The sequence below is a fragment of the Mercurialis annua genome, linkage group LG2 (genome assembly GCF_937616625.2).
Source record: "Mercurialis annua linkage group LG2, ddMerAnnu1.2, whole genome shotgun sequence".
Classification (NCBI taxonomy): Eukaryota; Viridiplantae; Streptophyta; class Magnoliopsida; order Malpighiales; family Euphorbiaceae; genus Mercurialis; species Mercurialis annua.
The window spans coordinates 34197905-34223605 of record NC_065571.1 but is presented as its reverse complement, the minus strand read 5'-3'; the positions used below and the strand labels follow the sequence as shown (position 1 = coordinate 34223605).

The 25701-nt window shown below is 32.6% G+C and overlaps 1 protein-coding gene across 1 annotated transcript; it reads right to left on the bottom strand.

Moving 5' to 3' along the window:
• Nucleotides 1–14661: 14661 nt before the first annotated feature.
• On the bottom strand, nt 14662–23475 carry LOC126670329 (uncharacterized). The gene is made up of 8 exons (XM_050364031.2): nt 23402–23475; nt 23137–23334; nt 21972–22022; nt 17057–17192; nt 16825–16960; nt 16382–16681; nt 15224–15331; nt 14662–15122 (listed from the first exon to the last, which is right to left on the bottom strand). The coding sequence occupies exons 6-8, from the start codon at nt 16670–16672 to the stop codon at nt 14790–14792; spliced, it is 732 nt and encodes a 243-aa protein (XP_050219988.1). The 5' UTR covers nt 16673–16681; nt 16825–16960; nt 17057–17192; nt 21972–22022; nt 23137–23334; nt 23402–23475; the 3' UTR covers nt 14662–14789.
• Nucleotides 23476–25701: the final 2226 nt, after the last annotated feature.

Below are 25701 nucleotides of genomic sequence, written 5' to 3'. Positions count from 1 at the left end.
GTTTGTAAACGTTTGGCTTAAATCGCTAAAAAGGTGAAACGTTGGGATTTGTTTTGTAACGTTTGTAAACGGCTTAAATTGCTAAAAAGGTAAAATGTTTCAATTTGTTTTGTAACGTTTGGTTTAAATTGCTAAAAAGGTGAAACATTTGGATTTGTTTCGTAACGTTTGCAAAGGTTTGGCTTAAATCGCTAAAAAGGTGAAACATTTGGATATGTTTGGTAACATTTGTAAATGTTTGGCTTAAATCTCTAAAAAGGTGAATCGTTTGGATTTGTTTCCTAACGTTTGTAAACGTTTGGCTTAAATCGCTAAAAACGTGAAACGTTTTGATTTGTTTCGTAACGTTTGTCAACGTTTGGCTTATATCGCTAAAAAGGGGAAACGTCTGGATTTGTTTCGTAACGTTTGTTACGGTTTGGCTTAAATTGCTAAAAAGGTGAAACGCTTGGATTTGTTTTGTAACATTTGTAAACGTTTGACTTAAATTGCTAAATTAGAGAAACATTTAGATTTTTTTCATAACCTTTGTAAACGTTTGGCTTAAATAGCTAAAAAGGTGGACTAGATTTGTTTTATAACGTTTGTAAAGTTTTGGTTTAAAACGCTAAAAAGATGAAAAGTTTGGATTTGTTTCGTAACTTTTGTACATGTTTGTCTTAAATCCCTAAAAAGGTGAAACGTTTGGATTTGTTTCATAAAGTATGTAAGCGTTTGGATTAAATTGCTAAAAAGGTAAAACACTTAGATTTGTTTCGTAATGCTTATAAACGTTTGCTTTTGTTTCGTAACGTTTGGATATGTTTTGTAACATTTGTAAACGTTTGGCTTAAGATGCTAAAAAGGTGAAACATTTGGATTTGTTTCATATCATTTGCAAACGTTCGGCTTAAATCGCCAAAAACGTGAAACGTTTGGATTTGTTTCGTAACGTTTGTAAACTTTTGGCTTAAATTGCTAAAAAGGTGAAACGCTTGGATTTGTTTTGGAACGTTTGTAAAGGTTTGGCTTAAATTACTAAAAAGGTTAAATTCTTGGATTTGTTTCGCAACGTTTGTAAACTTTTGGCTTAAATTGCTAAAAAGGTAAAACGTTTGGATTTGTTTCGTAACATTTGTAAATGTTTGGCTTAAAATGCTAAAAAGGTAAAACACTTGGATTTGTTTTGTAATGATTGTAAACGTTTGGTTTTATTTCGTAACGTTTGGATTTGTTTCGTAATGTTTGTAAACGTTTGGCTTAAATCGCTAAAAAGGTGAATCGTTTGGATTCGTTTTGTAATGTTTGTAAACATTTGACTTAAATCGCTAAAAAGGGAAACTTTTGGATTTGTTTCGTAATGTTTGTAAACGTTTGGCTTAAATTACTAAAACGGCGAAACGTTTGGATTAATTTCGTAACATTTGTAAACGTTTAGCTTAAATTGCTAAAAGGTGAAACACTTGGATTTGTTTCGTAACGTTTGAAAGAGTTTGGATTAAATTGCTAAAAAGGTGAAATGCTTGATTTTGTTTCGTAACGTTTGTAAAGGTTTCGCTTAAATCGCTAAAAATGTGAAACGTGTAAACTAGTTTGGTAATGTTTTAAACGTTTGGTTTTGTTTTGTAAAGTTTGTAAACGTTTGGCTTATATTGCTAAAAATGTGAAGCGTTTGGATTTTGTTCGTAACGTTTTAAATGTTTGGTTTTGTTTCATAATGTACGTAAACGTTTGGCTTCAATCGCTAAAAAGGGGAAACGTTGGGATTTGTTTCAAAACGTTTGTAAACGTTTCGCTTAAATTGATAAAAAGGAAAAACGTTTGGATTTCTTTGGTAACGTTTGTAAAGTTTTGGCTTAAACCGCTAAATAGGTGAAACTCTTGGATTTGTTTCGGAACGTTTGTAAACGTTTGGCTTAAATTGCTAAAAAGGCGAAACGCTTTGAATTGTTTCATAATGTTTGTAAACGTTTGTCTTAAATTGCTAAAAAGGTGAAACACTTGGTTTTGTTTCTTAACGTTTGTAAAGGTTTGGCTTAAATCGTTAAAAATGTGAAACCTTTTGATTTGTTTCGTAACGTTTTAAACATTTGTAATCGTTTGGCTTAAATCGCTAAAAATGTGAAATCTTTGGATTGTTTTGTAATATTATAAATGTTTGGTTTTGTTTCGTAACGTTTGTAAACGTTTGGCTGAAATCGCTAAAAAGGGGAAACGTTTAGATTTGTTTCATAACGTTTGTAAACGTTTGGCTGAAATCGCTAAAAAGAGGAAACGTTTAGATTTGTTTCGTAACGTTTGTAAAGGTTTGGCTTAAATTGCTAAAAAGGCGAAACATTTGGATTTGTTTCGTAACGTTTGTAAACGTTTGGCTGAAATCGCTAAAAAAGGGAAACGTTTAGATTTGTTTCTTAACATTTGTAAATGTTTGGCTTAAATTGCTCAAAAGGCGAAACGTTTGGATTTTTTTTGTAACGTTTGTAAACATTTGGTTTAAATCGCTAAAAAGGTGAAACTCTTGAATTTGTTTCGGAACGTTTGTAAACGTTTGGCTTAAATTGCTAAAAAGGCGAAATGCTGAGATTTGTTTCGTAACATTTGTAAACGTTTGGCTTAAATTGCTAAAAAGGTGAAACGTTTGGTTTTGTTTCGTGACGTTTGTAAAGGTTTGGCTTAAATCGTTAAAAATATGAAACGTTTTGATTTGTTTCATAACGTTTTAAACGTTTGGTTTTGTTTCGTAACGTTTGTAAACGTTTGGCTCAAATCGCTAAAAATGTAAAACGTTTGGATTTGCTTCGCAACGTTTTAAATGTTTGGTTTTTTTTTCGTAACGTTTGTAAACATTTGGGTTAAATCGCTAAAAAAGGGAAACGTTTGGATTTGTTTTGTAACGTTTGTAAACGTTTGGCTTAAATTACTAAAAAGGCGAAACGTTTGGATTAGTTTCATAACGTTTGTAAACGTTTGGCTTAAATAGCTAAAAAGGTGAAACATTGGGATTTGTTTTGTAACGTTTGTAAACGGCTTAAATTGCTAAAAAGGTAAAATGTTTCAATTTGTTTTGTAACGTTTGGTTTAAATTGCTAAAAAGGTGAAACATATTGATTTGTTTTGTAACGTTTGTAAAGGTTTGGCTTAAATCGCTAAAATGGTGAAACGTTTGGATTTGTTTGGTAACGTTTGTAAATGTTTGGCTTAAATCTCTAAAAAGGTGAATCGTTTGGATTTGTTTCCTAACGTTTGTAAACGTTTGGCTTATATCGCTAAAAAGGGGAAACGTTTTGATTTGTTTCGTAACGTTTGTCAACGTTTGGCTTATATCGCTAAAAATGGGAAACGTCTGGATTTGTTTCGTAACGTTTGTAACGGTTTGGCTTAAATTGCTAAAAAGGTGAAACTCTTGGATTTGTTTTGTAACATTTGTAAACGTTTGGCTTAAATTGCTAAATTAGAGAAACATTTAGATTTTTTTCATAACCTTTGTAAACGTTTGGCTTAAATAGCTAAAAAGGTGAACTAGATTTGTTTTATAACGTTTGTAAAGTTTTGGTTTAAAACGCTAAAAAGATGAAAAGTTTGGATTTGCTTCGTAACTTTTGTAAATGTTTGTCTTAAATTCCTAAAAAGGTGAAACGTTTGGATTTGTTTCGTAATGTTTGTAAGCGTTTGGATTAAATTGCTAAAAAGGTAAAACACTTAGATTTGTTTCGTAACGCTTGTAAACGTTTGCTTTTATTTCGTAACGTTTGGATATGTTTTGTAACATTTGTAAACGTTTGGCATAAGACACTAAAAAGGTGAAACGTTTGGATTTGTTTCGTAATATTTGTAAACGTTCGGCTTAAATCGCCAAAAAAGTGAAACGTTTGGATTTGTTTCGTAACGTTTGTAAACGTTTGGCTTAAATTGCTAAAAAGGTGAAACGCTTGGATTTATTTTGGAACGTTTGTAAAGGTTTGGCTTAAATTACTAAAAAGGTTAAATTCTTGAATTTGTTTCGCAACGTTTGTAAACGTTTGGCTTAAATTGCTAAAAAGGTAAAACGCTTGGATTTGTTTCGTAACGTTTGTAAATGTTTGGCTTAAATTGCTAAAAAGGTAAAACACTTGGATTTGTTTTGTAATGATTGTAAACGTTTGGTTTTAATTCGTAACGTTTGGATTTGTTTCGTAATGTTTGTAAACGTTTGGCTTAAATCGCTAAAAAATTGAATCGTTTGGATTTGTTTCGTAATGTTTGTAAACATTTGGCTTAAATCGCTAAAAAGGGAAACATTTGGATTTGTTTCGTAACGTTTGTAAACGTTTGGCTTAAATTACTAAAAAGGCGAAACGTTTGGATTAGTTTCGTAACATTTATAAACGTTTAGCTTAAATTGCTAAAAAGGTGAAACACTTGGATTTGTTTCGTAACGTTTGAAAAAGTTTGGATTAAAATGCTAAAAAGGTGAAACGCTTGGTTTTGTTTCGTAACGTTTGTAAGGGTTTGGCTTAAATCGCTAAAAAGATGAAACGTTTGGACTAGTTTGGTAATGTTTTAAACGTTTGGTTTTATTTTGTAAAGTTTGTAAACGTTTGGCTTATATTGCTAAAAATGTGAAGCGTTTGGATTTGGTTTGTAACGTTTTAAATGTTTGGTTTTGTTTCATAACCTATGTAAACGTTTGGCTTCAATCGCTAAAAAGGGGAAACGTTTGGATTTGTTTCGAAACGTTTGTAAACATTTCGCTTAAATTGATAAAAAGGCAAAACGTTTGGATTTCTTTCATAACGTTTGTAAAGTTTTGGCTTAAACCGCTAAAAAGGTGAAACTCTTGGATTTGTTTCGGAACGTTTGTAAACGTTTGGCTTAAATCGCTAAAAAGGCGAAACGCTTTGAATTGTTTCATAATGTTTGTAAACGTTTGTCTTAAATTGCTAAAAAGGTGAAACACTTAGTTTTGTTTCTTAACGTTTGTAAGGTTTGGTTTAAATCGTTAAAAATGTGAAACCTTTGGATTTGTTTCGTAACGTTTTAAATGTTTGTAATCGTTTGGCTTAAATCGCTAAAAATATGAAACCTTTGGATTTGTTTCGTAACATTTTAAATGTTTGGTTTTCTTTCGTAACGTTTGTAAACGTTTGGCTGAAATTGCTAAAAAGGGGAAACGTTTATATTTGTTTCGTAACGTTTGTAAATGTTTGGCTTAAATTGCTAAAAAGGCGAAACATTTGGATTTGTTTCGTAACGTTTGTAAACGTTTGTATTAAATTGCTAAAAAGGTGATACGTTCGGATTTTTTTCGCAAAGTTTGTAAATGTTAGGCTTAAATCGCTAAAAAGGTGAAGCGTTTGGATTTGTTTTGTAACGTTTGTAAACAAGGCTTAAATCGCTAAATAGGTGAAACGCTTGGATTTGTTTTTTAAAGTTTGTAAACGTTTGGCTTAAATCGATAAAAAGGTGAAACTCTCGGATTTGTTTCAGAACGTTTGTAAACGTTTGGCTTAAATTGCTAAAAAGGCGTAATGCTTGGATTCGTTTCGTAACGTTTGTAAACGTTTGGCTTAAATTGCTAAAAAGGTTAAATGCTTGGTTTTTGTTTTGTAACATTTGTAAACGTTTGGCTTAAATTGCTAAAAATGGGAAACGTTTGGATTTGTTTCGTAACGTTTGTAATCGTTTGGCTTAGATTACTAAAAAGCTAAATCTCTTGAATTTGTTTTAGAACGTTTGTAAACGTTTGGCTTAAATTGCTAAAAAGGTGAAACGCTTGGTTTTGTTTCCTAACGTTTGTATAGGTTTGGCTTAAATCGCTAAAAATGTGAAACGTTTGGATTTATTTCGTAACGTTTTAAATGTTTGTAAATGTTTGGCTTAAATCGCTAAAAATGGAAAACGTTTGGATTTGTTTCGTAGTGTTTTAAATGTTTTGTTTTGATTTGTAACGTTTGTAAACGTTTGGCTTAAATCGCTAAAAAGGCGAAACGTTTAGATTTCTTTCGTAAAGTTTGTAAACGTTTCGCTTAAATTGCTAAAAAGGAGAAACGTCTGGATTTGTTTCGTAACGTTTGTAAACGTTTGGCTAAAATCGTTAAAATGGTGAAACATTTGGATTTGTTTCATAAATTTTGTAAATGTTTGGCTTAAATCGCTAAAAATGTGAAACTTATGGATTTTTTTCGTAACGTTTGTAAACGTTTGGCTTAACTTGATAAATAGGTGAAACACTTTGATTTGTTTCGTAACGTTTGTAAACGTTTGGCATACATTGCTAAAAAGGTGAAACGCTTGGATTTGTCCCGTAACATTTATATACGTTTCGCTTACATTGCAATAAAGGGGAAACGTTTGGATTTGTTTCGTAGCGTTCGTAAACGTTTGGCTTAAATCGCTAAAAAGGTGAAATGTTTGGATTTGTTTCTTAACATTTGTAAACGTTTGACTTAAATTGCTAAAATTGGGAAACATTTAGATTTGTTTCGTAACGTTTGTAAACGTTTGGCTTAAATTTCTAAGAGAGTGAAACGTTTGGTTTTGTTTCGTAATATTTGTAAACGTTCGGCTTAAATCGCTAAAAAGGTGAAACGTTTTGATTTGTTTTGTAAAATTTATAAATGTTTGGCTTAAATTGCTAAAAAGGGGAAACGCTTGGAATTGTTTTTTAACATTTGTAAACGTGTTGCTTAAATTACTAAAAAGGTGCAACTCTTGGATTTGTTTCGAAACGTTTGTAAACGTTTGTCTTATATTGCTAAAAAGGTGAAACGCATGGATTTGTTTCGGAACGTTTGTAAACGTTTGGCTTAAATTGCTAAAAAGGGGAAACACTTGGTTTTGTTTCCTATCGTTTGTAAACGTTTGTATTAAATCGTAAAAAATGTGAAACATTTGGATTTGTTTCGTAACGTTTTAAACGTTTTGTTTTGTTCCGTAACGTTTGTAAACGTTTGGCTTAAATCGCTAAAAATGTAAAACATTTGGATTTGTTTCGTAACGTTTTAAATGTTTAGTTTTGTTTCGTAACGTTTGTAAACGTTTGGCTTAAATTGCTAAAAAGGCAAAACGTTTGGTTTAAATCGCTGAAAAGGTGAAACTCTTGAATTTGTTTCGGAACGTTTGTAAACATTTGGCTTAAATTGCTAAAAAGGCGAAACGTTGGGATTTGTTTCATAACATTTGTAAACGTTTGGCTTAAATTGCTAAAAAGGTGAAACGCTTGGTTTTGTTTCGTGACGTTTGTAAAGGTTTGGCTTAAATCGTTAAAAATGTGAAACGTTTTGATTTGTTTCATAACGTTTTAAACGTTTGGTTTTGTTTCGTAACGTTTGTAAATGTTTGGCTCAAATCCTTAAAAATGTAAAACGTTTGGATTTGTTTCGTAATATTTTAAATGATTGGTTTTTTTTCGTAACGTTTGTAAACATTTGGCTTAAATTGCTAAAAAGGGGAAACGTTTGGATTTGGTTCGTAACGTTTGTAAGCGTTTGGCTTAAATTACTAAAAAGGCGAAACGTTTGGATTAGTTTCGTAACGTTTGTAAACGTTTGGCTTAAATCGCTAAAAAGGTGAAACGTTGAGATTTGTTTTGTAAAGTTTGTAAACGGCTTAAATCGCTAAAAAGGTAAAATGTTTCAATTTGTTTTGTAACGTTTGGTTTAAATTGCTAAAAAGATGAAACGTTTGGATTTGTTTCGTAACGTTTGTAAAGGTTTGGCTTAAATCGCTAAAAAGGTGAAACGTTTGTATTTATTTGGTAACGTTTGTAAAGGTTTGGCTTAAATCTCTAAAAAGGTGAATCGTTTGGATTTGTTTCCTAACGTTTGTAAACGTTTAGCTTAAATCACTAAAAAGGTGAAACGTTTTGATTTGTTTCGTAACGTTTGTCAACGTTTGGCTTATATCGCTAAAAAGGGGAAACGTCTGGATTCGCTTCGTAACGTTTGTAACGGTTTGGCTTATATTGCTAAAAAGGTGAAACGCTTGGATTTGTTTTGTAACATTTGTAAACGTTTGGCTTAAATTGCTAAATTAGAGAAAAATTTAGATTTGTTTGATAACCTTTGTAAATGTTTGGCTTAAATAGCTAAAAAGGTGAACTAAATTTGTTAAGTTTTGGTTTAAAACGCTAAAAAGATGAAAAGTTTGGATTTGTTTCGTAACTTTTGTAAATGTTTGTCTTAAATTCCTAATAAGGTGAAACGTTTGGATTTGTTTCGGAACGTTTGTAAGCGTTTGGATTAAGTTGCTAAAAAGGTAAAACACTTAGATTTGTTTCGTAACGCTTGTAAACGTTTTCTTTTGTTTCGTAACGTTTGGATATGTTTTGTAACATTTGTAAACGTTTGGCTTAAGACGCTAAAAAGGTGAAACGTTTGGATTTTTTTCGTAGCGTTTGTAAACATTTTGCTTAAATTGCTGAAAAGGTGAAATGCTTGGATTTGTTTTGGAACGTTTTTAAAGGTTTGGCTTAAATTACTAAAAAGGTTAAATTCTTGGATTTGTTTCGCAACGTTTGTAAACGTTTGGCTTAAACTGCTAAAAAGGTAAAACGCTTGGATTTGTTTCGTAACGTTTGTAAATGTTTGGCTTAAATTTCTAAAAAGGTAAAACGCTTGGATATTTTTTTGTAATGATTGTAAACGTTTTGTTTTATTCCGTAACATTTGGATTTGTTTTGTAATGTTTGTAAACGTTTGGCTTAAATCGCTAAAAAGGTGAATCGTTTGGATTTGTATCGTAATGTTTGTAAACGTTTGGCTTAAATCGCTGAAAAGGGAAACGTTTGGATTTGTTTCATAACGTTTGTAAACATTTGGCTTAAATTACTAAAAAGGCAAAACGTTTGGACTAGTTTCGTAACATTTGTAAACGTTTAGCTTAAATTCCTAAAAAGGTGAAACACTTGGATTTGTTTCGTAACGTTTGAAAAAGTTTGGATTAAATTGCTAAAAAGGTGAAACGCTTCATTTTGTTTCGTAACGTTTGTAAAGGTTTGGCTTAAATCGCTAAAAATGTAAAACTTTTGGACTAGTTTCGTAATGTTTTAAACGTTTGGTTTTGTTTTGTAAAGTTTGTAAACGTTTGGCTTATATCGCTAAAAATGTGAAGCGTTTGGATTTGGTTCGTAACGTTTTAAATGTTTGGTTTTGTTTCATAACGTACGTAAACGTTTGGCTTCAATCGCTAAAAAGGGGAAACGTTTGGATTTGTTTCGAAACGTTTGTAAACGTTTCGCTTAAATTGATAAAAAGGCAAAACGTTTGGATTTCTTTCGTAACATTTGTAAAGTTTTGGCTTAAACCGGTAAAAAGGTGAAACTCTTGGATTGGTTTCGGAACGTTTGTAAACGTTTGGCTTAATTTGCTAAAAAGCCGAAACGCTTTGAATTGTTTTATAATGTTTGTAAACGTTTGTCTTAAATTGCTAAAAAGGTGAAACGCTTGGTTTTGTTTCTTAACGTTTGTCAAGGTTTGGCTTAAATCGTTAAAATGTGAAACCTTTGGATTTGTTTTGTAACGTTTTAAACGTTTGTAATCGTTTGGCTTAAATCGCTAAAAATGTGAAACCTTTGGATTTGTTTCGTAACATTTTAAACGTTTGGTTTTGTTTCGTAACGTTTGTAAACGTTTGGCTGAAATCGCTAAAAAGGGGAAACGTTTAAGTTTGTTTTGTAACGTTTGTAAATGTTTGGCTTAAATTGCTAAAAAGGCAAAACGTTTGGATTTGTTTCGTAACGTTTGTAAACGTTTGGATTAAATTGCTAAAAAGGTGATACGTTCGGATTTTTTCGCAAAGTTTGTAAACGTTAGGCTTAAATCGCTAAAAAGGTGAAGCGTTTGGATTTGTTTTGTAACGTTTGTAAACATTTGGCTTAAATCGCTAAATAGGTGAAATGCTTGGATTTGTTTCGTAAAGTTTGTAAACGTTTGGCTTAAATCGATAAAAAGGTTAAACTCTTGGATTTGTTTCAGAGCGTTTGTAAACGTTTGGCTTAAATTGCGAAAAAGGCGAAATGCTTGGATTCGTTTCGTAACGTTTGTAAAAATTTGGCTTAAATTGCTAAAAAGGCGAAATGCTTGGATTCGTTTCGTAACGTTTGTAAACATTTAGCTTAAATTGCTAAAAAGGTTAAATGCTTGGTTTTGTTGCGTAGCGTTTGTAAACGTTTGGCTTAAATCGCTAAAAAGGGGAAACGTTTGGATTTGTTTCATAATGTTTGTAAACGTTTGGCTTAAATTTCTAAAAAGGCGAATCGTTTGGATTTGTTTTGTAACGTTTGTGAACATTTGGTTCAAATCGCTAAAAAGGTGAAACTCTTGAATTTGTTTCGGAACGTTTGTAAACGTTTGGCTTAAATTGCTAAAAAGGCGAAACGCTGGGATTTGTTTCGTAACATTTGTAAAAGTTTGGCATAAATTGCTAAAAAGGTGAAACGCTTGGTTTTGTTTCTTGACGTTTGTAAAGGTTTGGCTTCAATCGTTAAAAATGTGAAACGTTCGGATTTGTTTCATAATGTTTTAAACGTTTGGTTTTGTTTTGTAACGTTTGTAAACATTTGGCTTAAATCGCTAAAAATGTTAAACGTTTGGATTTGTTTCGTAATGTTTTAAATGTTTGGTTTTTTTCGTAACGTTTGTAAACATTTGGCTTAAATCGCTAAAAAAGGGAAACGTTTGGATTTATTTCGTAACGTTTGTAAACGTTTGGCTTAAATTAATAAAAAGGCTAAACGTTTGGATTAGTTTCGTAACGTTTGTAAACGTTTGGCTTAAATAGCTAAAAAAGTGAAACTTTGGGATTTGTTTTGTAACGTTTGTAAACGGCTTAAATCGCGAAAAAGGTAAAATGTTTCAATTTGTTTTGTAACGTTTGGTTTAAATTGCTAAAAAGGTGAAACGTTTGGATTTGTTTCGTAACGTTTGTAAAGGCTTGGTTTAAATCGCTAAAAAGGTGAAACGTTTGGATTTGTTTGGTAATGTTTGTAAATGTTTGGCTTAAATCTCTAAGAAGGTGAATCGTTTGGATTTGTTTCCTAACATTTGCAAACGTTTGGCTTAAATCGCTAAAAACGTGAAACGTTTTGATTTGTTTCGTAATGTTTGTCAATGTTTGGCTTATATCGCTAAAAAGGGGAAACGTCTGGATTTGTTTCGTAATGTTTGTAACGGTTTGGCTTAAATTGCTAAAAATGTGAAACGCTTGGATTTGTTTTGTAACATTTGTAAACGTTTGGCTTAAATTGCTAAATTAGAGAAACATTTAGATTTGTTTCATAACCTTTGTAAACGTTTGGCTTAAATAGCTAAAAAGATGAACTAGATTTGTTTTATAACGTTTGTAAAGTTTTGGTTTAAAATGCTAAAAAGATGAAAAGTTTGGATTTGTTTCGTAACTTTTGTAAATGTTTGTCTTAAATCCCTAAAAAGGTGAAACGTTTGGATTTGTTTCGTAACGTTTGTAAGCATTTGGATTAAATTGCTAAAAAGGTGAAACGCTTTGATTTGTATCGTAACGTCTGTAAACGTTTTGCTTTAATTACTAAAAAGGTGAAACACATCGATTTGCTTCATTGCGTTTGTAAACGTTTGGCTTAAATTGCTAAAAAGGTTAAATGTTTGGTTTTTGTTTTGTAACGTTTGTAAACGTTTGGCTTAAATTGCTAAAAATGGGAAACGTTTGGATTTGTTTCGTAACGTTTGTAAACGTTTGTTTTGTTTCGAAACGTTTGTTAATGTTTGGCTTAAATCGCTAATAATGGGAAACGTTTGGATTTGTTTCGTAGTGTTTTAAATGTTTGGTTTTGATTTGTAACGTTTGTAAACGTTTGGCTTAAATCGCTGAAAAGGCGAAACGTTTGGATTTGTTTCGTAGCGTTTGTAAACATTTGGCTTGAATTGCTAAAAAGGAGAAACGTTTGGATTTGTTTCGTTACATTTGTAAACGTTTGGCTAAAATCGCTAAAATGGTGAAACATTTGGATTTGTTTCATAAAATTTGTAAACGTTTGGCTTAAATCGCTAAAAAGGTGAAACTTATGGATTTTTTTCGTAACGTTTGTAAACGTTTGGCTTAAATTGATAAATAGGTGAAACACTTTGATTTGTTTCGTAACGTTTAACATACATTGCTAAAAAGGTGAAACGCTTGGATTTTTCCCGTAACATTTGTATACGTTTGGCTTACATTGCAAAAAAGGTGAAACGTTTGGATTTGTTTCGTAGCGTTCATAAATGTTTTGCTTAAATTGCTACAAAGGTTAAATGTTTGAATTTGTTTCTTAACGTTTGTAAACGTTTCGCTTAAATTGCTAAAATTGGGAAACATTTAGATTTGTTTCGTAACGTTTGTAAACGTTTGGCTTAAATTTCTAATAGGGTGAAACGTTTGGTTTTGTTTCGTAATGTTTGTAAACGTTCGGCTTAAATCGCTAAAAAGGTGAAACGTTTGGATTTGTTTTGTAACATTTTTAAACGTTTGGCTTAAATTGCTAAAAAGGGGAAATGCTTGGAATTGTTTTATAACGTTTGTAAACGTGTGGCTTAAATTACTAAAAAGGTGAAACTCTTGGATTTGTTTCGGAACGTTTGTAAACGTTTGGCTTAAATTGCTAAAAAGGTGAAACGCTTGTATTTGTTTCGGAACGTTTGTAAACGTTTGGCTTAAATTGCTAAAAACGTGAAACGCTTGGTTTTGTTTTGGAACGTTTGTAAACGTTTGGCTTAAATTGCTAAAAAGGGGAAACATTTGGTTTTGTTTCGTAACGTTTGTAAACGTTTGGATTAAATTGCAAAAAATATGAAACATTTGGATTTGTTTCGTAACGTTTTAAACGTTTGGTTTTTTTCCGTAACGTTTGTAAACGTTTGGCTTAAATCACTAAAAATGTAAAACATTTGGATTTGTTTCGTAACGTTTTAAATGTTTAGTTTTGTTTCGTAACGTTTGTAAACGTTTGGCTTAAATCGCTTGCTATAATTGCTAAAAAAGGTGAAACGCTTGAATTTGTTTCATAACGTTTGTAAACATTTGGCTTAAATTGCTAAAAAGGTGAAACGCTTGGATTTGTTTCGTAACGTATATAAATGTTTGGTTTTGTTTCGTAACTTTGGTAAACACTTAGCTTAAATCGCTAAAAAGGTAAAACGTTTGGATTTCTTTCGTTACGTTTGTAAAAGTTTGGCTTCAATCGCTAAAAAGGGGAAACGTTTGGATTTGTTTCGTATTGTTTGCAAACATTTGGCTTTAATAGCTAAAAAGGTGAAACATTTGGTTTTTTTTCATAACATTTTAAACGTTTGGCTTAAATCACTAAAATGGGGAAACGTTTGGATTTGTTTCGTAACGTTTGTAAATGTTTGGCTTAAATTGCTGAAAAGGTTAAAGGTGTGGTTTTGTTTTGTAATGTTTGTAAACGTTCGGCTAAAATCGCTAAAAAGGTAAAAAGTTTGGATTTTTTTCGTAACGTTTGTAAACGTATTGCTTTAATTGCTAAAAAGGTGAAACTCTTGGATTTGTTTCATAACGTTTGTAAACGTTGGGCTTAAGTTGCTAAAAAGGTTAAACGCTTGGATTTGTTTCGTAACGTTTGTAAACGTTTGGTTTTGATTCGTAACGTTTGTAAAAGATTAGCTTAAATGGCTAAAAAGGGGAAAGTTTGGATTTGTTTCAAAACGTTTTTAAACGTTTGGCTTAAATCGCTAAAAAGGTGAAACCTTTGTATTTATTTTGTAACGTTTGTAAATGTTTGGCTTCAATTGCTAAAAAGGTGAAAGGTTTCGATTAGTTTCGTAACGTTTGTAAACGTTTGGCATAAATCGCTAAATAGATGAAACTTTTGGATTTGTTTCGTATCGTTTAAACGTTTGGCTTAAATTGCTAAGAAGGGGAAACGTTTGTTATGTTTCATAACGTTAGTAAACATTTGGCTTAAATCGCTAAAAAGGTGAAAAATTTGGATTAGCTTCGTAAACGTTTAGGAAGGTGAAACTTTTGGATTTGTTTCGTAGTGTTTGTAAACGTCTGACTTAAATTGCTAAATAGGTGAAACATTTTATTTGTTTCGAAACGTTTGTAAACGTTTGGCTTAAATCGCTAAAAAGTTGAAACCCTTGGATTTGTTTTGTAATGTTTGTAAACGTTTGGCTTACATTGCTAAAAAGGTGAAACATTTAGATTTATTTCCTAACCTTTGTAAACGTTTGGCTTAACTACTAGAAAACAGCATTTTACCTACGGAAAGTTTCGTCGGTAAAATAATAAATTTCGTCGGTAAATCAATTTACCGACGAAATACCGACAACATAGAAGTCGTAGGTAATTGGTTCGTCGGTATGATATACCAACGAATTTACCTACGACACTTACCTACGAACGTGGCTGTTGGTAAACTGTCGGTACTTACCAACGAAATGATTCGTCGGTAAATTTGTAGGTATTTACCTACGCAATATTTGTAGGTAAGTCCGTCGGTATTTACCTACAGATACTGTTGTAGGTAAATGCGTCGGTATTTACCGACAGATATAGTCGTAGGTAATTATTTAGCGACGAATTAATTTTGGGAGTACCTACAGCATATATGTCGGTGTTCCGTCGGTAAATTGATTTATTTTTGAAAAAAAAATAAAAAAATATGAAAAACCTGAATAAATTATTTAATAAAAACCTGTTATATATGTAAAATTAATTCAAACGATGCTAATAAAATTCTACATTGTTTACAAAGTTCTAACGCAACTACAAAAAATTAAATAGACCAAACTAATCATCGCCTAAAGCCATGTCATCATCCAAATCATCGTGTGACGGTGACGCCGTAGAAGATGGCACTACATTAGGTAAGACATGACCTGTAGGCCATGTTCTCGTAAATAGTCCATTGCAAACTGAAATTGATGTTGGAGTAGACGATGGGACTCCAACGGCTTTTGCAACACATGAATATAATCAGCATTAGGACTGGTCGTAGCTGATGATGACGACGATCTGCTAGAGTAGAAAGATGATGTAGATGAGCCAATACCATAGACTCTTTGCTTGCTACCCTCGGCCTCAAGCCATATCATATTTTCATCTATCGGAAGTGTGGGAGAACTACTCTCACCATCGACTGACAGAGAAGCAGTTGCCCGAATAGATGAAACCATCGCCTGGAAGCGAGCCTACAGATAAATTTGTAATTATACATTTTGATACTATGATGAAGTTTTTAAAAATTAGATATAAATTATCATATTTAACTTTTGAGATAATTTCAACTTACATAAGCATGCGCTGACCTCTGATCAATGAACGTTACACCGTCATGATCCTTTGTATGGGTATACAAAAAAAGCTCCGGTGCAGTAGGCTCACGACCCTCTTTTTCTGTCTGAAAAACATTGACTAAACATTAAATCTATAGTATTTTTTCCAAAATTTCATCATAACCTCCCTTAAAATTATAATAATATCCCTGCAAAGAAAACAGTCACACACACAAACACAGATGACTGCTACAAACTCGTTATCATGTTGATATCATAAATATCATACTACTAGGTCGATGCCAACATGTTAAAGAACAAAATTTAGAGTAAACTCATCAAATTGAGGCTATTATCTATGTCGCATAAGTTATACAAATAATTAAATTCCTAACAACAACTATTAAACAAGAATAATGCTTAGCGCCGTGCCGTGAGAGTGGGTTTGCCATTTTTGTAATAAAATGTATTTGTCTTGTCTCCACAACCACAAAAAAACAAACCTGATGGTTTGCCATTTCTTTCAACTGCTTATACCTCTAAATGTTCAAGATAGCACTTTTTCTACATACATCAAGAGCTGGTTGGCAGATCTAGAATGTGAATAATAACAGCAGTGGGATGAAAACATTATTTGCAATCCAGAATTTTAACAAACTTGACCAACTTCAAAGATCATTTAAGACCATATCTAACCCTAGTCTGAAACTAATACGATAAGAAAATTTTAATTGGCCTTACTTATACGAAACCAATTTATTTAGTGGACCAAAAGATAAGCTGATTGTCTTTATAAAGTTATTCATGACCTTTGTTCTTTTTGGTTCTTTACATTTTCATGTCTTCATAACATGATTGTTTAAGTGAAATTCAAATGCATTAGTTAATTAGCATCTGCATTTTTAACTTTGATGTAATGCAGGTGGATAATAATAAGAATCTTGCAAGCATGCCCATAGGTAGATACTTATTGGACAATTCAGAATTGTCAAATGAAACTATATCTAAATGTCAACATAGGATGATCCTAATAGACATTAAAACCAATTTAAGTAACCGGGAGAAATATTCTACATTCAATGTACAATCACTTCTTAATGTACATAAGCATTAATGTATTGAAAAGAATTAGTTAATTCATTTACATTTGAAACAAAAACAGTGAAAATACGTACCAAATTTTTTTTCAGTTGTGTCATAGATCGAGATCCCCCTGTGTGGGTAGATGGCCCAACTCCAGTCACACGTTCACTGAGCCTATTCTTTCTATTTTGCTCACACCGGTTTTTATATTCCTCTACATCCCATGCCTTCGTCCATTCATTCCAAACTTCATCACCGACATGCTTGGGCTTAATTTGTTTAGTCTGCCATTTTTTCTTCATGTCAGATATTGTACCTGAATAACGGCGCGAAGCATGTTTGTAAAAAGTTTTCCGCACTGCTTCCTCAGATTCTGTCCACATGTAAACTTTCTGGGATCACAGAAAACTGAACAAACTCGAAGTATGAAAATTTAAATAGAAGAAAACAACAAAATTTAGAAGATATAAAGATTAATTATATAAAAAAAACCAATATAATACATACATAACTAATAATAATAAAAGCAACATACCTTTAATTCCTCAAAATATACTGCCTTCTCAGCATCGCTTAAATTTGGCCATTGATATCCGCTGTCGAACCATTATTTTCTAAACATAATGACGATAGCGGCTGACACTTTATCTAAGGGGCCCTCCAATCTTTTCCTGCAAGTTGAAACAATCATAAAAACATTTAAAAATGATTTATAAAAAAAAGTTAATTTTCTATTCAATGAAACTAACAAAAATTTATACACAAACCCATCAAGTGAGATAGTGCAAATAGGAAGAATCCTCTCCCCTGCATGAACCTCTGACTGGATAGGCGGGTCGGGAGGTGCACCTCCCCTTGTCCCTCTACCCCGTCCTGCCATTGCATTGGATCCTCCTCGCATGTCTGAGATATTAAAAAATTACATGTAATAAATTAACTGAAAGAAACAATTAAATTTCAAAAAAAAACATAATTAATAGAGAGCACGCTAATCACTTTCAAACATTTCAATATACCAACCATATCCTTTTTGAACAAATTAACAATAAAACAAGTATAAAAATAATGAATACATTATGAAAAATAATTACTTTGCTTTATTGGATAAAAAATTATTGAACAAAAATAATTGCATAAACACAATCAGGCCAAAATAAATATTATTCATCATAAATTGGTGTCCTCTTCTCCTTTCGATGAAGTTACCAATTCAATATCTTCTTCAGCACCCTCAGTTTCATCTATATCCTCTTCATGCTCATCAAGATCAATCAAATTAACAGCTTCGCCATCTGCAACAACATTAAGGCGACTTCTATCTGAATCTTCTTGAAATGGAGGAAGCATTGAATTAGTGTTTGAACTTGCTGGAAAGTCAATATCTGATCTTGCTTTTATTTTGCATACCGCCAACCAATTAATCCTATCTCTTTTTGCTCCTGGATATTCACAATAATAAACTTGGCATGCTTGTGCCGCTAGAACAAACGGTTCATACTTGTTCTATCTTTTATTGCGATGAACATCAACAATGTTACATCCCCTATGCTCTATCATTCCCACATTTGGAGTAGGATCAAACCAATCACACATGAATAGCATAGTGGTTTTTAATGGTAGTGACCGATACTCTAACTCCAAAATCTCAGTAACAATGCCATAGAAATTGCTCGTAGCTGCATCATAATTACTGCCTTTAATGCACACACCACTATTGAATGTTGCACGACCAGAGCCATGAGATCGAGTATGAAACTTGAACCCATTAACGTAATAACCGTTAAACGTTTGGACTTGTCTAAGCAGTCCTTGAGAAAGACTTTGAATATACGGATTTAATATGTTGTTCGTCGGGTCACTTGCATGTATCACATTAGACGTGTTTAAAAGGAACACCAATATAATGCTAATTTAATTACTTTTTTTTATATATATATATATACTTACATATTTTTCAAATCATATTGCAAACTCTTTCTCTAGACAAGATGCAACCATTTCCTCAGATATGCCAGGCGTACGGGCTCGTATTTCATCAGTATACATACTAAAAGTTAAATTATAAGAAAAATATCAGATATGATTTTTTAATAAAACCGCATTAGATAAAGGAAAAATAAAGAAAATGAAGTATTTACCCTACAAACTGCTCCACTTCCGGACAGTTCAATAAGATGTAGACTCGAGCAGCGGCATATTCAATATCTGTCAGATACCTCCTTGTCTGAATAGCGCCGATATGTTTTCAAGGATATTTAAAAATTGAAAGTCTATCTACATCTTCATCATCGTCCATAACCACTACATTCCTCGGTAAATTTATCGAAATAGTTGGATCACCTTCTTTAAAATAAAAAGAGGCAAATTTTGCTGCTTCCTCCAACACATAACCTTTACTGATAGAGCCTTCCACTCGGTATTTATTCGTTATTTTCCTTTTAACCTTCCTTAAATATCTATTTAAGAAACAAACAATCGTTACATAAATACGAGATAGATATTAGAATTTATTTTTGAAATAAATATCTATTATACCTTTCGAACGGATACATCCAGCGGTAATGCACTGGACCTGCCAACATAGTTTCATATGCAAGGTGCACAGGAAGATGTTCCATCGAGTCAAAAAAACTAGATGGAAATATAAGCTCTAACTTGCATAATATGATAGGAATTTGTTTGTCCAAGAGCTCCATATCTTCCACCTTCAAATTTGATGCAGTCAACTCCTTAAAAAACAAACATAGCTCTGTTATAGGCTCCCATACATTTTTTGGCAATAGTTCTCAAAACGCAATAGGCAAAAGTCGCTGCATAAATATGTGGCAGTCATGACTTTTCATGCCAAACATCTTCAGTTTCTTCGAGTCCACACATCTTCCCATATTGGAGACATAACCATCAGGAAACTTAAGATCTTTCACCCATTCAAACAACAATTGTTTTTGTGGTCGATCTAAGACGTAAGAAGCCTTTGGGTACCTCCCAGTATCGGGATTCATTGCTAATTCAGGACGACGACAAACATCATTTAACTCGTCTCTTGATTTTGCAGTGTCTTTTGTCCTTCCAACAATATTAAGCACAGTGTTGAAAATATTATCGAACACATTTTTTTTGATAGGGTTAATTGCAAATTAATACACGAACTTTACCCTAATTTGCAATTACAACACGAACTTTGAAACTTGGCAATTTAATACACCAACTTTCATTTTTTTGGCAAATTAGTACACCGACCAATCATACAACAACACGTGGCTTTATATGACAATGTCCACGTTAGTGTTTTTCCAGTTCGGTGTATCAATTCGCCAAAAAATGAAAATCGGTGTACCAATTTGCCAAGTTTTAAAGTTTGTGTTGTAATTGCAAATTAGGGCAAAGTTTGTGTATTAATTTGCAATTAACCCTTTTTGATATGCATGACATCCAGATTGTGCCGAACTAAATTGGTGCTCCAATATGGCAAGTCCCAAAATATACTTTTTTTGTGACATCCACAATTTTTAGATTTTATAGCATTAACCGCTTTTGCACAGTCTTCTGTTACTTTCATGAACCCTCTTCTGTTAATATTATTGAGAATCTCTTCTCTAGATTTCACACCACGAAATACTTTTGTAACTTTAGCATTTTTCGTGAACGAATTAGTATTTCGACGATAGATATGGTCAGGGGGTAAAAACTTTCTATGGTTGTCAAACCAAGAGTTTTCCACTTATTTTAAGCGTTTTGGCATCTGTATCTTCCATTCAGTATGGACAAGCTAGTCTGCCTGAGGTACTCCATCCAGATAGCATTCCGTACGCAGGAAAGTCGTTGATAGTCCACATCAAAGCCGCTCGCATTGTAAAATTTTGCCTCTTTGAATCGTCGTAAGTCTGCACTCCTGTACTCCATAAGGAATTGAATTCTGCTATCAACGGCTGAAGGAAAACATCCATATTTGATTTTGGATTATATGGCCCTGGGACTAGAATTGTTAAAAACATAACTTCCTCCTTCACACACAATCCTGGTGGCAAATTATAAGGAGTGACAACCACAGGCCATAGAGATTATTGTTGTCCCGACTGACCGAACGTTTGAAACCCATCACTGCACAATCCAAGTCTGACATTTGTAATTTCTGATGCAAACTGTGGGTGACACTGATCAAAATATTTCCAAGCCTTGGAATCTGATGGGTGACACATTTTGTCATACTCCATTTCATGCTCACCATGCCATCTCATCTCACTAGCCGTGGCACGCGATGCATATAATCTCTGTAGTCTGGGCGTGAGAGGAAAATAATGCATTTTTTTCTCGGTACATTCAATTTGCGCTTAGTAGATCCTTCCCTTCGAGATTGGTACCTTTCTTCCCCACAAAATTTGCAACAGTTCAACTCCCTGTCCACACCCCAAAAAATCATACAATTATAATAGCAACAATGAATCACTTCAACACGTAAACCCAACCCTTTCACCAGCTCCTTTGTATTGTAGAAATCTTTTGGCATATAGTTATCTTCTGGCAGAATTTCTTGGAGAAATTCGCTCAAGTCATTATAAGCAGACTCTGATAAGTGATGCCTGCACTTCATTTCTAACATTCGAACATCTGCTGACATTTGAGAATGTCTCTTATTACCAAGAAATATCTCTTTATCAGCAGCTCGTATCATATAAAAAAAAATTGAGCTTCAGCATTTGGAGGCTCTTCTGTTTCATTTGGATTGAAATCAGGCCCGGCTACATCTACGATCATTCTGTGGTAAGAAGTGACGTTCACATCATCCACTATTACGTTATCTGGTTCATCATGAGTTTCAGGCGCAAATTCTTCCCGTCTAACAGTACTACTCACACGCTCGCCGTGATAAATCCATTCATAATAGTCTTCAACAAAACCATCCTTATAAAGGTGGACCCTCACGGTGTCAAAATCTTCATAATTCTTATTCTGACACTTCCGTCGAGTACAAGGACACTTAATGTGTGTTCCACTGCTTAAGCAATCAGGATGCCGTTGTGCAAACTGAATGAATTCTTCTACATGTACCACAAACTCCGGCGCAATAAGTCTGTTCCTCATTCTGCCTTCATACATCCAAATTCGATCCGATCTCATGCTGTATAATATTACGTATTTTATAGTTTATATGATGTATAATTTTCACTCTCGATTGTAAGTAGGATACAAAAGAGAAATTAAATATTTTTTAGGGTAATTAGAGTATGAATGCCAAAAGAAAAGAAAACTTTAAAATTTGACTCACAATAGTTATGTTACAACAATGTGTTCATAATTATCTGATGAAGAATTGAAATAATCAACCATATGAAGTTTAAAGATAAAATAATAATTGCATAGAATTCAAAGTAGTAGAATTGATAATTTAAAAGAAGTCTTCTAATTAATTTATGTAAATTTCATAACTGTAATATGTCATCAGTCCACCTAGTTCTCTAGATTCCAATAATGTTAATGGCAAGACCAGATTCATTCTTGCTCAAATCTGGTCACTAACTTAAGTTGCCAAAAACTTGCCCAGACTGAATCAAGATACGAGTCCTCAATTATTTGGTAGCCTGACGATAGTAGGTCAGACAACAACTAAATCTAGCTAGCAAATCAATATATACAACCAAGGGGTTTAAATTTGCATTAGAAGATATGTAATGATTTACTTACTTTTTTTCGAGTCCAACCAAGTTGTGAGTTCCTTGAATGAATCCTTATAAGCTGAAAAAGAAGGATATTAACTGTTAGTATGCATATTAATAAAAACATCTAGAACAACTCCATGCATCTAAGGACAATATAATGGCATCAAATTCACATTTAATCGTTCGTGTGATGAATGGTTATTGATAATAGGTGGTTAATAGCTTAATGGAACTGAATACAACACTTTTTGACTTTTTAGCTTTGAAATTGATAATGCTATGTTAAAAAGCATCCATTTAAATTGTTGCAAATATTAACCAAATTCATACTTATCCATTTTGCATTGTTATGACCAGGACATGTCATTTAATCTTAAAAATCAATTAGTATTGCACTTAGTCATTATATAAAGATGATAATTTTTTTAAAGAGAAAGCATAAATTACATAGACCCTTTACAGTATTTTATTCCGTTATTATGTATTCTTTTTAATTTTCTATATCTTTTCTATCGCACAAAGGAAATCTAAGGAAAACTCTCCAATTACAAAACAATAAGAGCAGCATAAAAAAGCTACAATTTCCATGTCGGCATCGATATGAAACTGAAAAAATAATCTAAACAACTTAAGCTTCAATTTTATAATCAAAATTGAACACAAATCTAATTCAATCAATTATTAATTAAGTTTATAGTTTTAAAAACTGAAAAAATAATCTAAACTAAATAACGCTATGATCTCTAATTGTAATCTGCTATTCGTTTTGGATGCCTCTTAAGCAAGCTAGTCCGTTAATGTTATTTGAGCAATCTATCTTTATTAGAAACCATCAACTTTTTAACTAATTGCATTTGACAATGTTCATCTGCCAAATTTTTATGAGTGTCCTAGCTTTATTAGAAACCACCTACTTTTTTACGATAGCATTCAACAAACTTAGAAACATGAAGTTAGTCCTCCAAAAAATTGAGAAATATATGGTTAGCCAAGAACAAATCTTTCTATCATATATCAACAGCATAAGTAATTTCACTTGAAGAACTGAAACCCAAAAAAGTAATAGTAAGATGCAACCATTGGAATTTCAAAAATCATCTAAGAAAACCCAGAAAAACCTAGAAGTTAATCTTAATAAATAGGTAAAATAAAAGTAAAAACTAAACAAAAAAAATGATAATTTTGCGTACCCAAACTAAATATAATGATAATCTGGAGGCGGCGGCACGGAGGATGATGACAGTAGCTAGCAGAGTAACAACAGTGATAGAGGCAACAATTATCAAAGGACTAGTGAGGACGGCGACGGCGGAGCTATCCGAGGAGTAGAGCCGACGGACAAACAAATTCTCCAGAAAATTCGAACGACGGCAGCGAAAGGATTTAACCTGTGTTACAATGATAAAATTTCAACAAAATAGAGCTTTAATTTTATAATGAAAATTGAAAGTATACCTAATCCCTTGAGGAATCCATCTTCACGTAGGAGAGAACTAGAAAAACTCCTATTCTGGTTAGGAAAAAAGCAGAGTACCCACGATTAGACTAAGTGTTAATTTTCCAACTCACTGACGACTTACCTACAAAATATATCCGTCGGTAGCCCTAATATAATGTTATTAATAGGTAAAAACACAGCGTTTTATTATTTTGAAAACTCCGACTATATTTTTGTCGGCAATTTTGTCGGTAAACTATGGCGCCACATTAGCACCATAGTTTACCGACGCACTTCCAACAATATGTCGGTAAAATAATAGCGCTAATATTTCAAAAAATTTCCCAGCTTATTTACCGACGAATTTTACCTACCAGAATTAACTTTGTCGGTAATTTTCATCGGAAATGCGTCGGTATAAGTTTTTAAACGATTTTGTCGGTAATTGGTCGTTGGATCGTCGCTAATTATTATATTTACCTACGAAAAATATTTTGTCGGTAAAATTCGTCGGTAAACTGCTGTTTTCTAGTAGTGTTAAATCGCTAAAAAGTTGAAATGTTTGGATTTGTTTCGTAATGTTTGTAAAAGTTTGGCTTAAATCGCTAAACGATTAAACGTTTGGATCTGTTTTGAAACGTTTGTAAACGTTTGGCTAAAATTACTAAAAAGGTGAAATGCTTGGATTGGTTTTGTAACGTTTGAAATCTTTTGGCTTAAATTGCTAAAAAGGTGAAACGCTTGGTTTTGTTTCGTAACGTTTGTAAACGTTTGTCTTAAATCGCTAAAAATGGGAAACGTTTGGATTTGTTTCGTAATGTTATAAATGTTTGGTTTTATTTTGAAACGTTTGTAAATGTTTGGCTTAAATCGCTAAAAAGGTGAAACGTTTGGATTTGTTTCGTAACGTTTGGAAATGTTTGGCTTAAATGGCTAAAAAGGGGAAACGTTTGGATTTGTTATGTAACGTTTGTAAACGTTTGGCTTAAATCGCTAAAAAGGTGAAACGTTTGTAAACGTTTGGCTTAAATCGCTAAAAAGGTAAAAAGTTTGGATTTGTTTCGTAAACGCTTGTAAACGTATGATTTAAATCGCTAAAAAGGTGAAACGTTTGGATTCGTTTCGTATGTTTCGTAGTGTTTGTTAACGTTTGGCTTAAATTGCTAAATAGGCGAAACGTTTGGATTTGCGTAACGTTTGTAAACGTTTGGCTTAAATCGCTAAAAAGGTAAAACGTTTGGATTTGTTTCGTAACGTTTGTAAACGTTTGGCTTAAATCGCTAAAAAGGTGGAACGCTTGGATTTGTTTCGTAACGTTTGTAAACGTTTGGCTTAAATCGCTAAAAAGGTGAAACATTTGGATTTGTTTCCTAACCTTTGTAAATGTTTGGCTTAAATCGCTAAAAAGGTGAAATGTTTGGATTTGTTTTGTAACATTTGTAAACGTTTGGCTTAAATCCCAAAAAAGGGGACACCCTTAGATTTGTTTCGCAATGTTTATAAACGTTTGGTTTAAATTGCAAAAAAGGTGAAACGCTTGGATTTGTTTTGTAACGTTTGTAAACGTTTGGCTTAAATTGCTAAAAAGGTGAAACGTTTGATTTTCTTTCGTAACGTTTTTAAACGTTTGGCGTAAATCGCTAAAAATAGGAAACGTTTGGATTTGTTTCATAAGGTTTAAAATGTTTGGTTTTGTTTCGTAACGTTTGGAAACGTTTTGCCTAAATCGCTAAAAAGGTAAAACGTTTGGATTTGTTTTGTAACGTTTGTAAACGTTTGCTTAAATCGCTAAAAATGGGAAACGTTTGGATTTGTTTTGCAACGTTTGTAAACGTTTTGCTTTAATCACTAAAATGGCGAAACGTTTGGATTTGTTTTCTAAATGTTTGTAAACATTTGGCTTAAATCGTTTAAAAGGTGAAACACTTTGATTTGTTTCATAATGTTTGTAAACGTTTGGCATAAATCGGTAAAAAGGTGAAACGTTTGGATTTATTTAGTATCGTTTTAAACATTTGGCTTAAATCGCTAAAACTGAGAAACGTTAGGTTTTGTTTCATAACGTTTGTAAATGTTTCGCTTATATTTCTAAAAAGGTGAAACGTTTCTTTTGCTTCGTAACTTTTGTAAATGTTCGGCTTAAATTGCTAAAAAGGTGACACATTGGATTTGTTTCGTAATGTTTGTAAACGATTGACTTAGATTGCTAAAAAGGTTAAACGCTTGGATTTGTTTCATAAAGTTTGTAAGCGTTTCGCTTAAATTGCTAAAAAGGGGAAACGCTTGGAATTATTTCAGAACGTTTGTAATTGTTTAG